The following is a 16573-nucleotide window of genomic DNA, read 5'->3' on the forward strand; positions in this document are numbered from 1 at the left end:
TCCCATTCACAATAGCTATAAAATAAATAAACAAATAAAATACCTTGGAATAAATTTAACCAAGGATGTCAAAGATCTCTATGATGAGAATTACAAAAGAAAGAAATAGAAGAAGATACAAAAAAATGGAAAAATCTTTCATGTTCATGGATTGGAAAAATAAATATCATCAAAATGTCCATTCTTCCGAAAGCAATCTATAGATTCAATGCAATATCATTCAAAATACCAAAGACATTCTTCTCAGATCTAGAAAAAATGATGCTGAAATTCATATGGAAACATAGGAGACTTCAAATAGCTAAAGCAATCTTATATTACAAAAACAAAGCTGGAAGAATCACAATACCAGATTTCAAGACATGGGAGAGAACTTCCATTGTGCTTATGGCCCTGTATAAATACTGACGGAGTTTGTGGATTCAAAAGGCTTCCATAGCCTTGGCAGCTCATGACAAGAGCCTCAGGTGATCACTGACATCATAAATAGGAGTGTCAATTGTTAATTCAACAATAAGAGTCACTGTGCACTTACTCCCCATATAGGACCTCTGTCCTTAATGAGTTGTACTATGAGAATTAACTGTCAAACTTGTTTTCAAACAGTATTTTATACTTTGTGTGTCTGTGTGGGTGTAAATTGTGGAAATCTTTACTTAGTATAGAGTTGGTCTGTATATAAAGTTAATTAAAAATGAATCTTAATGAAGAATGGGATGGGAGAAGGAGTAGGAGGTGAGATGGGAGCTGGGGTGGGAGGGTGGGTATGAGGGGAAAGAACCACTATATTCCTAAAGCTGTACCTATGAAATAAAAGCTTTCTAGGAAAAAAAAAAGACATACTACAAAGCAATTATAATCAAAACAGCCTGGTACTGCTACAAAAACAGATGGATAGACCAATGGAACAGCATAGAAATGCCAAAAATCAATCCAAGCATGTACAACTAACTTATATTTGACCAAGAAGCTAAAACCAATCCCTGGAGCAAGGACAGTCTCTTCAACAAATACTGCAAGGAAAACTGGATTTCCATATGCAGGAGTATGAAGAAGGACCCATATCTTATACTTTACACAAAAATCTATTCAAAATGGATTAAAGACTTAAATCTACAACCTGATACCATCAAATTACTAGAGAACATTGGGGAAACCCTGCCAGATACTCGCACAGGCAAAGAGTTCTTGGAAAAGACCCCAGAGGCACAGGTAATCAAAGCCAAAATTAACAAATGAGATTACATCAAATAGAGAAGCTTCTGTACTGCAAAAGAAACCCTCAGCAAAATGTAGAGGCAACCGACAGAATGGGAGATATTATTTGTAAACAACACAACTGACAAAGGATTAATAACCAGAATATATAAAGAGATCAAGAAGCTCCACAACAACAAAATAAACAACCCAGTTAAGAAACAGGCAAAGGACTTAAATAGACATTTTTAAAAAGAGGAAATCCAAATGGCCAACAGACACATGAAAGAATGCTCAGGATCATTAGCTGTCAGGGAAATGCAAATCAGAACCACAATGCGGTTTCACCTCACCCCGGTTAGAATGGCTTACACATAGAAATCAACTAACAACAGATGCTGGCGAGGATATGGGGAAAAAGGTACCCTAATCCACTGTTGGTGGGAATGTAAACTGGTAAAACCACTAGGCAAATCAGTTTGGAGATACCTCAGAACTCTGAATATAGACCTACCATATGACCCAGCCATCCCCCTCTTGGGAATTTACCCAAGGGAAATGAAATCAGCAAATAAAAGTTATCCACACCCTCATGTTTATTGCAGTTCAATTTACAATAGCTAAGATATGGAATCAACCTAAATGTCCATCGACTGAAGACTGGATAAAGAAATTATGGGATATGTACTTTATGGAATACTACACAACAATCAAAAAAATGAAAGCCCAGTCATTTGTAACAAAATGGATGAATCCGGAAAACACACTTGGTGAAATAAGCCAGTCCCAAAGGGACAAATACCGTATGTTCTTCCTGATCTGTGATAACTAATAGAGCACCTAAAAGGAAATCTGTAGAAGTGAAATTGACACTTTGAGAACACTTTGACTTGAACAACCCTTGTCTTGAATGTCAAGAACAGGTTTTTTTTTTTTTTTTTTTTTTTTTCCTTAATGGAGAATGGGACTGAGATTGGGAGAGAGAGGAAGAGGTAGGTTGGGAGTGGGGGCAGGAGGGCAGGTATGATGGGAAGAATCACTATATTTCTGAAGTTGTACTTATGAAATTTGTACTCACTAAATAAAGTTTCTTTGGGAAAAAAATAAAGTAACCCACACATACACAAAAAAAAGTATTATCCTCAGAATGATGCCAGTTTACAAGCTACTCTATTTGTTACAGTACTTGATGAGAAATTCTATAAAAACCGAGAGTAAGATTCTAGAAACTTGTATAGCAATTTTACAGAGTGTTTAGTCTGCTGATTTTCATAAGAAGAAAACACAGGGGCCAATGTTGTGGTGTCCTGGGTTAGGCCCCCACTTGCAATGCCAATAACCCAGATGGGCATTAATTCAGGTCCCAGCTGCTCTACTCCGCACTGGGCTCCCTCCTAATGCACTTGGGAAGGCAGTGGAGGATGGCCCAAGTATTTGGGCCCCTGTACCCATTGGTAAATCCAGATGAAGTTCCTAGCTTTGGCGTGGCCTACCTCTGGCCACTGTGGCCAGTTAGAGAATGCACCAGCAGATGGAAGATTTCTCTCTATATATCCAGCACCCCCCCATAACTCTGTCAAATAAATATCAAATAAATAAAATAAATTTAAAAAAAAAAAAACAACGGGCGGTGGGGGGCAGGCATTGTGGCCTATGGGGTAAAGCTGCTACCGGCAGTGTCACTATCTCATATGGGTGCTGGGTCAAGTCCTGGTTGCCTCACTTCCAATCCAGCTCCCTACTGATGTACCTGAGAAAGCAGCACATGGCCCCAATAACTGGGCCTCTGTACCCATGTGGGAGACCCGGAAAAAGCTCCTGGCTCCTGGCTTCAGCCTAGCCCAACCCTAGCTGTTGCAGCCATTTTGGGGAGTGAATTAGCAGATGGAAGATTCTCTCTCTCTCTCTCTGCCTTTCAAACACCTAAAAATAAATCTTTAAAAAATAAAGACGACACAAGTCTTATTTTTTTTGTATGCTTTGTTTAATTTCTTTTTATCTAGTAGGTTGTTTTTTTTTTTTTTTTTTTTTTTTGCTTCATTTTACCAAAACACTGCTATGCAAAAGGCTGAAGGTCAAACAAACTGGTCTCTCACCAGATGACAGTGGGAAAAGCACTGATGTGGAACATCTGCAAAACCAGAGGTAGTGCAGGTGACTTGAAGATCATACTCCTGGGGCCAGCATCTTGGCGTAGTCGGTTTAAACTACTACCTATGATGCTGGCATTCCATAGGAGCACTGATTTGAGTCCTGGCTGCTCCCTTTCTGATCCAGCTCCCTGCTAACACACCTGGGAAAGCACTGGAAGATGGCCCTACGACTTATGTGGGAGACCCAGGTGAAGCTCCTGGCTCTTGGCTTCAGCCTGACCCAGGTCCAGCCATTGTGGCCATTTGGGGGAGTGAACCAGCGGATGGAAGACCTCCCTGTCTCTCTATTATTCCGCCTTTCAAATAAGATAATAAAATAAAATCTTTATGAATAGGGAACATATTAGAGAGCTAATCTGAAAGTGCAGCCTCGGGCCGGCGACGTGGCTCACTTGGTTAATCCTCCGCCTCCAGCGCCAGCATCCCATATGGGCACCGGCTTCTAGTCCTGGTTGCTCCTCTTCCAGTGCAGCTCTCTGCTGTGGCCCGGGAAGGCAGTGGAGGATGGCCCAAGTGCTTGGGCCCTGCACCCGCGTGGGAGACCAGGAGAAGCACGTGGCTCCTGGCTTCGGATCGGCGTAGCTCCAGCCGTAGCGGCCATTTGGGGAGTGAACCAACAGAAAGAAGACCTTTCTCTCTCTCTCACTGTCTAACTTTGCCTGTCAAAAAAACAAACAAACAAACAAAAAAACAAAAACAAACAAACAAAAAAAAGTGAAGCCTATTTCAGAGCGCGAAATGACGTGAAGAGGTTAAAAGAGAAAAAGCCTAACAGGGAAGGAGTGATCCGGGAAATGCAGACTAAGGAAGGGCAGATCCTCCGGTGTCTGGAAAGGCGGGTGTGAGCTGGACAGCGGGAGCCTAGCCCCACACTTCACCTGGGCACCTCTCTTTAAGAGGAAGAGGCAGGATGCTAGGAAGAGAGAGGAGAGGAAACTGCATCTTAGGAGCGCAGAGTGGTGTATGGAGGGGCATTTGGAAGACAAGGGAGAGAGCAGTGTTTTCGGTGATTTTGAGGGCAGTCGTGTGGAGGATGGGGGGGACTTGCTCTGGGTAAGGCCCCTAGGAAAACCACGCAGGGAGACACAGCAAGAACAATTCGGTGGTGGACAGATGTCCCACAGATAGAACACAAGGACGCTATTCATAGCTTCTGAAGGCGTTCATGAGCAGCTCATCTTCTGGCTGGAAGTTAGAGAAAAGGTAGCAATGTCTGGTAGGAGGCTGGACCCAGTGACAAGACCAAGTCTTCCAAACCGGAGCCCCTGTGACTTTAGAAATAGGAAAGAAATCTAGAAAGGAATCTGAGAAGCAGGATCCCATAGAGAAGGATGCAAAATAACCCAAGAAGGAAGCCAAAAAGTGACCAAGGGGAGAGTTACCCTGGAGGCTCTTTGGGGGCAGGGATGAATGCTGTGGCTCCTGGACAGCATTTTGGCACCCAGGAGGGCACCACAGCTAACAGAGCAGTTTGCTGCTGCTGCTGCTTCCGGCCAAGCAGATCCACTGACCTGTCACCTAACCATGAGCTGCGAAGGTCATGCTTCTTTTTCTTTCTTTTTGAAGTTATTTATTCATTTATTTTTACTTGTTTGAAAGAGAGAGAGAGAGATCTTCCATCTGCTGCGTCACTAACCAGATGGCCATAACAGCCAGGGCTGGGCTGAAGCCAGGAGTCAGGAATTCCATCTGGGTCTCCCACATGGGTGGCAGGGACCAAGTACTTGAACTGTCACCTGCTGCCTCCCAGGATGTACTCGGATATGTGATGTCAATGTCCCTAGGAACGGCTTAACCTGCTGGGACACAAAAGCTAGCCCAGGTCATGCTCTTTACGTTAAAGTCGGCACAGGCCGGACTCCCCTGTCAAATGCCAGAAGGACCAGTGGTCTGGCCTGAGGCCTTCACTGGGAAGACGATGCTGGGCTGGATACTGGTTGGGATGTTGAATGTCCTCCAACAGGGGCCTCAAAGTCTGATGTTAATGGAACTAAGAGGGTAGAAGCCTAAGCTAATCATTGTGTTTAGAAGCTGGGCCTTGGGGATGTGATGAGTTTGGATTAGGCTGCTAGGGTGTGGGACTCCCACAGGGAATCATGGCGGCTTTGTAAAGAGAGACACAGACACATGTGGGCTCCCTCTGGGGACCCTGGCGGCAGGAAAGCCATCAGAGGCTGGACCAACAGGGCCCACCCCATTTTGGATTGTGAACCTCCAAAACCATGAGCCATAATAAGACTCCTTTCTTCCTAAGTAGCTTATCTCAGAGGTTTCGCTGTAGTAATGAAAACCTGGCTAACACAAGCACCACCTAGGGCAGCAGCAAAGACAGCCAATGGAGAGTTAGTTCAGCCCCCTGATGTGCTATCAGGTGTCCCGCATCTCCAGGGAGCAAATCCTTCCCCGGTACTGGACACCAAGCTAGGAATTTAACAGACATGACCTCACGCGAGACGACAGCACCATTCCCATCTCACGGATGGAAATACTAAGGCTCAGAGCAGCTAACAGAGGTCCCTAAGTCGTATACCACTAAGTGACAGAATGCTCAGGGTTCCAAATCCCATCTCATTAGAACTCAAACCACCTCCATCACCTCCCAGTTATCCAGCAGGGCCTGAGCTTCCCAGGAGTGACCCCTCGACGCCCAATGCTCAGCACCCCGTAGACTCATGCAGGGTCTAGAGAAGGGACGCATCTGGAGAGGCCAACAAAGGAAGGGTGCACCTGCTGCAACTTTTAATATACTGCAGGAAGCACACAGCGCACAGTGGTTGTAATCTGCTTGCAACACCCTTATCTCACGTCATAGTGCCTGGGACTGTCCCGGTGTCACTCTGATTCCAGATTTCAGCTTTCCTGCTAGAGTGTGCCCCGGAAGCCGCGGAGATGACTCAAGTAGCTGGGTCCCTGCCACCCATGTGGGAGATCGGGGATTGAGTTCCCAGCTGCTGACTTTAGCCTGGCCCAGCCCTTGGCTGTTGGGGGCATTCGGGGAGTGAATCAGCAGATGGAAGCTCTCTGTTGAACTGTTTCTCTCTCTGCCTTTCAAATAAATAAAATATTTCAGAAAGAAACTGCACAGAACAAAATGCACATGGAAAAACCACTACCTTGTTCCAAAATATTTACAGCTTCCCACGGCGGGCCACCCAGGGCGCGGTGGTCGGCGGCTGCCGGGCGGCGCGGAGACTTCTGTGGGACACAGGGCACCCCGGGCCGCCTCTCCCGCGCAGTGCTGGCTCCGGGGAGGTGGCTGGGAGAATGACTTCCACTGAAGCCACCCTCCACGGAAACCACAAAGATGACAAGCTCATCTTTCTCCCCCAAAGTAGAAAGGGCTGGCTGTGTGCGAGTGGGAGGGCGGCGGCGAGGCCGCGGCGGGGCGGGGCGGGGCGGCCGCTCTCCCGGGCGGAGCAGGGCTGCCCGGGAGTTACTGGTATTCCAGACGCTTCCTAATGCCAGACAAATGCCCCAAGCCTCGGCATGTCTGGCTTGGAGATCTATTCAACTGATAGCAGCAGCCGCCTCTTCTGGGGAGAGCCAGCCGGGGCGCTGATCAAACAGGATATTGTTCTCAGGAGGGAAGACTGGGCAGGTTTGTTTCAGAGTCACAACTTTTTTTTTTTTTTTTTTAAGAGGCACCGAAGTTGTTTTAACAAGTTGCTACAAAACTCGGGCTTCCTGAGGTGAGGCTGTTTGTGCACAGTGCGTGTACTGTACAGAAATCCAGGCAAGGGCGGGATCAGAAAGTTAGAGTCGTTAAAAAAAAGCAAAAATAAAAAGCCCCAGGCACTTGATGCCTGGAAATGATGTAAGAGGCGGCCACTCCTCTGTTAGAACTACAACCAAACAATGCCGAGCAGCTGCTCTGCAAATGTCAGCGCCAGCCCAGTTAAAAGAGCCGAGGACTTTGTGCAGCGCCTCGCTCGCCCACATTTCCCCCCAGCACTTTCAGGAACCTGGCAACAGGTAACGTGGCAACCTTTGACTTACAAAACGGCAAGTGGCAGAATTTCAGGGGACAAATGAATTTTTTTTTTCACGCCAGCTGCCTCTCCATCACCACCCCCGCACCCTCCCGCCCCAGAGTCTTGAGAAAACAAAGTCTAGCGGCGGGCAGTCCGACTCTCGAGTGTCCCCTTGTGGCCAAGGCCGGAACAACACTTATGGACTCCGAAATCCGCGGTTCCATTTCAAGGTAAGCGCGGCGGTGGGAAGGGGTGGACACCTTTGGCTCGCCTTTTCTTCTAAAAAAGAAAAGCCTAAGTCAAGAATCGGAACGTCTTGCTTTTTTTAAACTTAGCATCGTAACAAAAATTTAACCCTAGCTGCAGGGTAAAAAAATTTTTTTTTCTGGGTTGAGGCTGGGGTTTGGCTTTTTGTTTTTATTTGGAAGCAGCAGCTGGGATAATATATGTGTGTATATATATATATATATATTTAAGGTGGCAGGTTGCAAAGCAAGAACAGCTGTGCTATTTCCACCCAGGATTTCCTTTACAGCCCAAGGCTTGGGTGGATGGCAGTGAGGGTGAGTAACCAAGGATTCCTGCACTTGCGGGTTGTCTAGATTTGTACTGCATACCCAGACACCTTCTCCCAGGTCCAGAAGCACTGCTAGTTCGTGCTGCCGCTGACAGGCAGCCTGTTTGCCAGGATTACTTCAGGTTTCCAGAGTGCAGGCTCAGCTTCCCGGAGAGCATGCCTCCACACCTCACCTTAACTCTTTTATCTCTGTGTGGGGCAAACACCCACAAAAACGCCAAGGGCAGCATTTTCAACTTGCCTCCCTCCTCCTGGGTGCGCCTTGCTCTCTCGTGGAGACCGTGTGCTTGGGAGCTGCCACTAGTGCTCTGAGAGAGGACATCCCTTGCACCTCCCTCTGGAAATGTTCACTGGAAACCAAGAAGGAGGTTCAGATCAAAGCTACTGCTCTCTTCAGAAAGTTCCATTCATTAACTAAATTAGAGAACGTTAAATGATGTGTGTAGGGGGCAGGGTCATTTTAGAAGGCTTAGTTCCAGGGGCTAAAACTTTAATGTGGACTTTTAATGTGACTTGGCAATCAGTTAAATATTAAGAAACTGAAGGTTGCCATATGCAAAACCAATTGTTGTCTGAACAGGGATTTCAAAAGAGTACCTTGAAAGTAGACATTTGGCTAGTATGTGCCCAGACTATTTAATACTAAAGATGAAAAACCTGGGGCTCTGAGTAAGAATCTTTGGACCAGAAACAACAACCACAACACAAAACAGCCTTCACAGAACCAGGGCTCCCTTGATGAATCCAAGGGTGTTGAGAACATTGGGTTTACTGATTTGCAAAGCTGGGAGGGGTGTTGTTTCCAGCAGGGAACGCGATCAGGATTTCACGGCTCATTTTCCCAGCCTTCCCAACAGGTGCTATTGAGTCATCACAAACGACTCACAAACACACACAAATGACAGCCTGGCAGTTTCATCGGTTGGGATTAAATTTCCATTTGTTCCATTACTTGATGAAGTGATTTCTACCACTGACTCAGATACATCACTTCCTCCTTGACCTAGGGATTTTTTTCCCCAACATTTGTAACAATGTGTATGTTTTGCAAAAATGTGTCCTGGCCAGGTCCCTGGGTCTTCCTGGGTTGAATGGACTGTTTACGGGAGGGGAAGAGCCGGGGCCCAAGGTCAGGGTTACAGGATTATATATGGTTTCCTGTTTGGGCAGCTGGTCTGCCAGTCCCTCAGGTGAGGGCAGAATAATAGGTCTTGCTGAAAGACACCAGGCCCAGCGGGCTGGCTGGTTTGGGGACGGTGCCTGGAACAGGGAAGCAAAGTGTTCTCTCGAGCTTTTCATGGACCAGCTTTCGTTTTTTTGTCAGATGTCACTTCTTAGCAATAAGACCCACTATTCTCTGTGGGGTGATTCCTCCTTCCCCGGAACAGACAGAAATGATTTTGCTAAGGATGTAACAATCACAGGGTCAGACATGGTTGTTGGTCTTGGTCATGGATGTCACCGTCGGACTTAGAACTCGTGTGGTACAGAGATGCACCTGCAGTATATGAAGGAATGAATAGGGACTTGCTGGAGGGAAAGAAAAAGGAACTAGCAATGAGGAAAGGAAGGTCAGCAGGGCCCGAGTTAAATGCATAGCTTCGCAAAGCCATTCTCTGTGGCTGGATGTCACCCACAGTGGTCCCCTGTGCCCACGGGCTCCCTATGTGCGAGCTGTGTGTCTGCACATTCAACCAACCACAGATGGAAAACACTGAGAAAAGGAGACTTGTGTGCTGAACAGTTGGAGATTTTTTTTTCTTGTCACTAATCCTTAAACCATACAGTGTGACAACTACTCACATAGTACTGACATTGTATGAAGTCTTATAAGGTGTCTAGAGATGATTTAAAATGCATAGGAGGGTATGCGCAGGTTCTGTACAAATATTGTGCTGTTTTATACAAGGGACTTGGGTATCTGCAGGTTTTGATATCTCGGGAGTCCTGGAACCAGCATCTTCTTGATGCTCCCAACTTTTTTTTTTAAGATTTACTTATTTATTTGAAAGAGAGTTACAGAGAGAGAGAGAGAGAGAGACAGAGAGAGAGAGAGAGAGAGAGAGATCTTGCATCCATTGATTCATTCCCCAAATGGCCACAATGGCCAGGGCTGGGCAGGGGAGCCAGGAGCTTCCTCCAGTTTTCCCACGTGGGTGCAGGGGCCCAAGCACTTGGGCCGTCTTCTGCTGCTTTCCCAGGCACATTAGCAGGAGCTGGATCAGAACTGGAGCAGCCAGGACTGGAATTGGCGCTTATATGGGATGCCGGTGCTGCAGGTGGCGGCTTAACCGGCTACGCCTTGGGCGCTGGCCTTTGCGCCCAACTTTTGATGTGGAGCTGATATCGCAAATCCCAATCTAATGTCTTTGTATCAGCCACCTAATCTTCTGCTGATGTCACCCCCAGGTCCCTGCCGGTGGCTATGGAGGGCCCTGGGGTGCTATCCACCCCTTTCCTGTGCGACTGCTTTTCTTCTCAGTTCCTTCTACTCTTACTATTCTTGGTCTTTTTATCCGGTGTTTTGCCTACTTGCACAACAAGATGGATATCTGAGAGCCAAGGAACCTTCTTTACCTCCTGGTCTCATTGCAGGAGAATCAGCGTCACCTGCACAATAGGACATTGGGGACCAGAACCAAAGGACAAATCTGGAATGGAATCGTACAGCGAAGAAGAGTTCCCTGCTTCTCGGCCAGGTCTGATGAACAAGGTAGCACCTGAGTGTGCCCCCCGCCCCGAGGCTGTGGGCAGTGCGCGCAGAAGCTCTGTGGGTACACAGAGCCAGTTTGTCTTGCTACAGGAAGGGGGGGAGATGGTGCGAAGCAGGAGCGGTCACATCTAGTGCCAGACCCCTGCGGCCAAGTCCTAACTGACACTTGGGTATGCATGAACAGTAGCCTCTGCTCACGGCAGACCCCCTGGGCGCTGTGTGTGGAACAGACCGAAGCTGCAGCCCCTAGACCAGGGGCAGCCCCAGGAACAGTGGCTGGAGCCAGGGCATCCCCTGGAGAAGTGGGGGCTTCTGCCCAAGGCAAAGTCAAAGGCCCAGACCTGGTAGAACCGGATGTGGGGGGAAGTCAAGAAGAAAGAAAATGCATCTGCCACTCCCTCTTGGTTTCAGCCTGATGAGGAATAATTACCTGGGTCTGGGAGCCGGGCCTGGGAGGCTACTGGCCCTGGCCTGTGTAGTTAGGCACTTAATTATTCATCCCTTTCCCCCTGCCTCTCCTAGGCCCCTTTTAAAGGAAACGCAGGAGAGCAGGAGACCTGGGTTAGCCTTGCAGTACTGTTTGTATCAGCCCACTGGGACCAGAAAGGATCGACTCCTTTACATTCGTGCTTTCAAGTGATGCCCCATTGTCCAACTGTGTCCCTATGGAGGAGGACCCAGATCCCCAGCAGACCTGTCCAGGGCCCCCGACTCCCACCCGGGCCTCTTCCCTCAGCAGGACTATTTCAAGTGTTTGTGGAAGACCATCTCGCTGTCAGGTGTCTACCATTTGCCAAAAGTCAGTAAAATAACCTGGGAAGCCCGTGAGGCCAGCAGAAAGGAACCTGTATCAGTTTACTCTCCCCAGCCCCTCCTGCTCCTCCTTCAGTGAGTGTTTAATAATACAGCCAAGGGCTTTCGCGAGAGGCTCATTAAATTCTTAAAGCAGCCCTGCAGAGGAGGTTATGATCTCAACTCCGCAGATGAAAAGGAGGCCCCAGAGCTTACTCACCCAAGTTCGCCTGGGTGGAGTCAGACCAGAACTGGACTTGTTCTCACGAAAGCCTCCTTATTTATCTTTATTTTTATTTTAAATGCATTTGGCAGAGAGAGAGAGAGAGAGAGAGAGAGATCCCATTCCCTGGTTCACTCTCCAAAGGCATTCAGGTCTCCCACGTGGGTGGCAGGAACCCAACAACTTGAGCCATCACACTGCCTCCCAGGGTCTGCACGGGCAGCAAGCTGGCTCCCTACTTAGGCCTGAAAGAGCAGCCTTCTGCTTCCATCCTTAAGGTTCTACTGTGAACACTTGGAGAACAGTGTCTGGGTCAGTGAGCCTCTAACTGCAGCCCTCTGAGCCAGATGTGCTTGGGATTCTGCACTCTGTGGACTGCGGATGGCTAATATGCAGAGCTTGCCCAGCTGGGTCAAGGGCACTACTCCTTTATCAAATTCTGGAACCTGTCTGCAGACCGAGGTCATGCATGTTTGGGCTAATAGCCTTCAGACTTGCCACTGAAGGAATGATATCCAAACACACACACACACACACACACACACACACACCCTGCCTTCAATGCCCTGGAGCAGCGAGAGCTCCCATCTGTAGAGCGCTGTGCCGATGGAGCACTGGATGGTGCTGGGTGTGCAAGGCTTTATGTCTCTAAAGTCAGATCTGATCACTCCAGAGTGCTTTAAAAAGTGGACAGTGGAATTCAAAGGTAAGTTTACTTTGGAACAACAATTTTAGAAATCTTTGCATACTTTTTTTTTCATAATACCCTTTCCAGGAACTTTAAAAGAAAAGATTTATTTATGTGTTTGAAAGGCAGAGCTAGAGAGAGAGAGAGAGAGAGAGAGAGAGAGGAGAGGTCTTCCATCAACTGGTTCACTCTCCAGATGCCTGCAGCAGCCAGGATGGGGCCAGGGCGAAGGCAGGAGTCCAGAATTCCACCTGGGTCTCCCAGGCAGGCAGCGGGAGCGCTAGCATCCATCATCCACTGCCTCCCAGGCCCACTAGCAGGAAGCTGGATAAAGCGGAAGCACAGTAGCTGGCCTTGACCCAGCACTCCATTATGGGGCTCGTGGTGCCAGCAGTGGCTTCACCTGCTGTGCCACAACACTGACCTCGAGACTCCTCACGTTTCTGACTTAGTTTCTCCTGTTGGACATCTGGATGTTCACAGACTCAGCATACTGTGCGTGTTTCACACACTATCCTCAGACACATCCTTCGGTGGTTTTCATGCTGATGGGACTAGGGCACTAGTAGGGGCTTTTAACTGTCCTCTTCCCACAGTGTTCGGTACTATGTGGCCGACTTGCCTTTGTGGAAAATAACATTTCATATTTGCAAAGGGGGTGTGCCTGTTTTTTTTAACTCCTCCCATTCTCTACCCCCTCCCTTTTGTCCCACCCCTTACCCTCGGGCTACAGTCTGACTTCACAGATAACAGAATAAATAAAGCTCCCATTCTTCAACGTGTAATTTGTACTGACAGGAGGGCAGCCAGTGCTGGGTCCAGGCTGGGCTCCAGCTGTTTTTGATGCGGTGCAGGACACTGGCCTTAAAGTTTCTCTGCACAGGCCCTCTCCTCATTCATGAAAGCTCTACCCCGTTATACTTCGTTTGGAAATCATTTTCCGAAAAATGCATGTTTTTATACCAACCCAAGCGGTAACTGAGATCATCTGTGTAACACAGCTTGAATGATGGAATCAACTGATGTAGAGGGTGGACCTAGCGAGGTACTTCAGCGAATTCACAGAAAACAGAATGAAAAGAGATTTGTCTTGATGCCAAAAGATTTGAAAACCATTGCCGATGCAGGGTCTTTCAAAAAGTATGTGGAAAATGCAGGTTGTGGCAAGAACTGCATGAGGCTCAAGGTGTTTCTGCACCAAAATAAACTTCCCTTTGAATTCAGATTTTCTATGAACTTTGCTAATGTACACTTCGTTAGGTCTGAGTGGAGGCAGACATTTTTACTGCCTCAGACAAGCCCTGCACTGCCTGCTGGTGTGGATTTTGTTTCTGAGGCTCACAAGGAAACCAAGAAATCAAAGACTCTCTGATTTTTAAAAGTTGTCCACCATCCTAGGTCTAAGATGTTAAGTCCCGTTCACCTTGAGAAATCCTCTACAAACACTGCAGATCTGCTAGGCCAGATGATGCCATCTGCTTGGGGCTGTGGCTGAGGTTTCACGCTCCAGCTGTGGCCTTGATTCCTCGTGGTGGCTGACACCGCTCGCGGTTATGATTGTTACTGTGCTTCTGCTGCAAGCGGAACCCAACCAGCCAGGCTGGGGAGCAGGAATGCGGAAAACCTTGAGGAAAGTCGAGCGAGTCTTGGGATTGAAATTAACTACCCATAAAGGGGTTGGAACAAGGATCCCGGGGCAGGGAAGCATTTGGATGGCCGCAGCTCCAAGGTTCAGCCCTTTTGCTGCTGCTGATAACCTTGTCAGGTCGCCAGATAAAGGCATGCCTTGTCACCCTCGGGCACCTGGCTGAGAGGTAATAGAACGGTTGCCTTATCGTCTAAGGGTGGGGCTCCGCAGACCTCAGCCTGCAGTAATTATAGTAAACTGAAATTGCCTTCACAGGAAAAAAAAAAAAAAAAAAAAAAAAGAGGAGGGAGGAAGAAAGGCAGTTGTGTTTGTCTTTCTCCTTGGATTGAAAAAAGAAAGCCAGCGAAACAGCAAGAAGTTTTCCAGGGAGTGAGAAAAACAGCCTGGCCGGACTGCCCCCAGTCGGGGCTAACAGGATTGTTGACAGATCTGGCCCACGTGACGGCCAAGAAAAGAGGCTCACGCAGCTGAAAACCCACGAAATCTTCTTAGGAGCCTTCCTTTCTAAATGTAAATGACTGAGTCATTGCTTTGCTGAGGCGGGAAGGAAGTTACAATCACACTGAGTGACTCATTCTTTGCTGTGAGCGCCTGCCGTTGGATAAAAAGTTTGAGCGAAAGCAGCAACAAATCTGCTTTAAAAGAGGAGCGCAGCAAGCGAATCCCTCTCCGGCCGGATGAATGCCATCCACACAAAAGGGCTCCTGTTGACATCTCATTTACAATCGCCCCCACGACACAGACAAGACCGTTTCAATAAACTCGGCTCAGAAACACCTATTGTTCGAAATCTTCAGCTAGCTACAGGCTACCGCCACTCCCTATGGCTTTGCAAAATAAAAGATTGAGGAGACGAAGGATTGGGACTGTGGAAGCTGTGCAAAGAGGCAGGGGGGAAAAAAAGTCCCGGGCATGCATGCAGGAAGAACAAAGTTCAGGGTATTTCTGTGTATCTAAGCAGAGCCTAAGAAATGCCTGTGACGATGATTGTGAATTCTAGATTCCATGCCAACTGTGTGTGTGAAGACGCTCCCTCCTGTCGCAGCGCTGCTGAATGATCAGCCAAGGCTGAACTTAACCTATCCCCAGCAGCCTCACAAAGGCACTAACGGCAGCCGCCGCAAGGCGCAGGTGAGTCTCGGTAGCGGCGGTAGCGGCTGCTGTGTCCCCCAGAGGTTCGGAGCGCGGCCATCCTTCTTCCCCAGTGGAGCCTTCAGGATGGACACAGCAGCCCCCTTGTCGCCTCTGGGTTCCTCTTTAGCCTCCCTATCATCTTGTCCCCCCCACCCCTTTTTTTTTTTTTAAATAAAGCTGAACATTTTCTGGAGTTGTGTAATTAATTGCTTTCCAGATATGCCTCACATCCAGGAGTGAACTTGTGGTTTAAGTTGCGCATTTCCTCCTAATGGGTTTTCCAGCTAACTTTTCCCGGACTGAGCACCTGACCCCTTTATCAGCCCCTGGTCCAGGAAGAACCCGGGTGTCACCTTCCACTCCTTTCAGTCCTGTTACGTCCCTCTGGGGTCATTCCACATCCTTTTTGCACTATTCTGCTTCCCTGCATCGTACTCGTACTATGACCTCCTCTCCGGAGTATCAAAGCAAGCGCCTAACTCCAGCTTTCTCCAGCTCTGAGTTGTGACTCATCAGTGGGTCATGAAATCAACGGGCGTGAATCATGCAAAGTCACCATTTAGACGACAGACGACAATTAAACAGAAAAAGATCAGTGTGCATGTTAGAGAAAAAAACGTGTTTCAGTTCCCTTGTGCGTGTATGTTCAGCTCCGTGTACATGTGTACTTACTAGGCACCAAGTAAAATGTATTTTGTTTGTCAGCGCGTTGAGAAAGAGACGCTTCTAATTGCTCTCATGGGATCTGCCTTGTCCCTGCTCTCTAACTGTTGTACACAGGTAGAGCAAAGAGTGGAAGACACCGAACATGTCCTGTCACTTACAGATGTGCCCTGGGATAAAGGATCCAGGATGCCTGAGTGAGCTGGTTCCTGTTCACCTTCCAGGTTTTGTAACTTCACTTTCCTGACCACTGTAACTTCTAGTTATTCAGTCCCCGGCTTTGTACGTGAATTCCCCTGTGGGAACATTCTTCCCTCCTCTTGCTCCTTCAGGTACCCACTTAGGTGTTACTTCCTCCAAGAAGACATGCAGAATGCCCCTGGAACTGCCTTTCCTTGTTCTTGTTGAAACACCGCACTTCTTATCTTACCGGGCTCTTAGAACATTATATTATTATTGTCTTCCCAATTTCCTGCTGGACTTTAAGCTCCAAGTAGTTATTCAGGAAATATTTGCTGGTAAAGGCAGAGCATCGAAAGTTCTACCTCCTAGACAGCTCACATCTCCTGCAAACTTCTTTGGGTAGTTATTAGAAAGTATCACTTTTTCTCAGAGTTGTGGTTTTTATTCTTTTATGCTTATGTATCTCTAGTTTATTTGCCTTTCAAATACAACCTAATTCATTTTCAAGTTCACTGGACTCCTCCTCTTAAAAAACAATATAACTGGCCAGCGCCGGCTCAGCGGCCTAATAGGCTAATCCTCCGCCTGCGGCTCTGGCACACCAGGTTCTAGTCCCGGTTGGGGTGCTGGA

The 16573-nt window shown here is 47.7% G+C and overlaps 2 protein-coding genes across 27 annotated transcripts in view; one reads left to right on the top strand and one right to left on the bottom strand.

Annotated features, from left to right (window-relative positions):
* The window catches only part of DLGAP1 (DLG associated protein 1), a 1086743-nt gene that overhangs the window by 72798 nt on the left and 997372 nt on the right, over positions 1–16573 (bottom strand). The window lies entirely within an intron of this gene.
* The window catches only part of LOC108177130 (uncharacterized), a 68643-nt gene continuing 58535 nt past the window's right edge, over positions 6466–16573 (top strand). For 3 of the 8 annotated variants that reach the window (XR_016214632.1, XR_016214633.1, XR_016214631.1), the window contains exons 1-3: positions 6466–6948; positions 7402–7551; positions 10494–10597. Coding sequence is in view for 4 of the 8 variants with exons in the window: in XM_070050444.2 (XP_069906545.1) it covers positions 7206–7322; positions 7402–7551; positions 10494–10597 (371 nt within the window). In the remaining 4 variants the exon portion in view is untranslated. Of the gene's footprint in view, positions 7323–7401; positions 7552–10493; positions 15290–16573 lie in introns of those variants that run through there. The other 5 variants (XM_070050444.2, XM_089305880.1, XM_070050440.2 and 2 more) reach the window with 3 other exon arrangements.

Source organism: Oryctolagus cuniculus, chromosome 10, assembly GCF_051225735.1.
Source record: "Oryctolagus cuniculus isolate XC-2025 breed Fujian yellow rabbit chromosome 10, ASM5122573v1, whole genome shotgun sequence".
In the NCBI taxonomy this organism is placed as follows: domain Eukaryota; kingdom Metazoa; phylum Chordata; class Mammalia; order Lagomorpha; family Leporidae; genus Oryctolagus; species Oryctolagus cuniculus.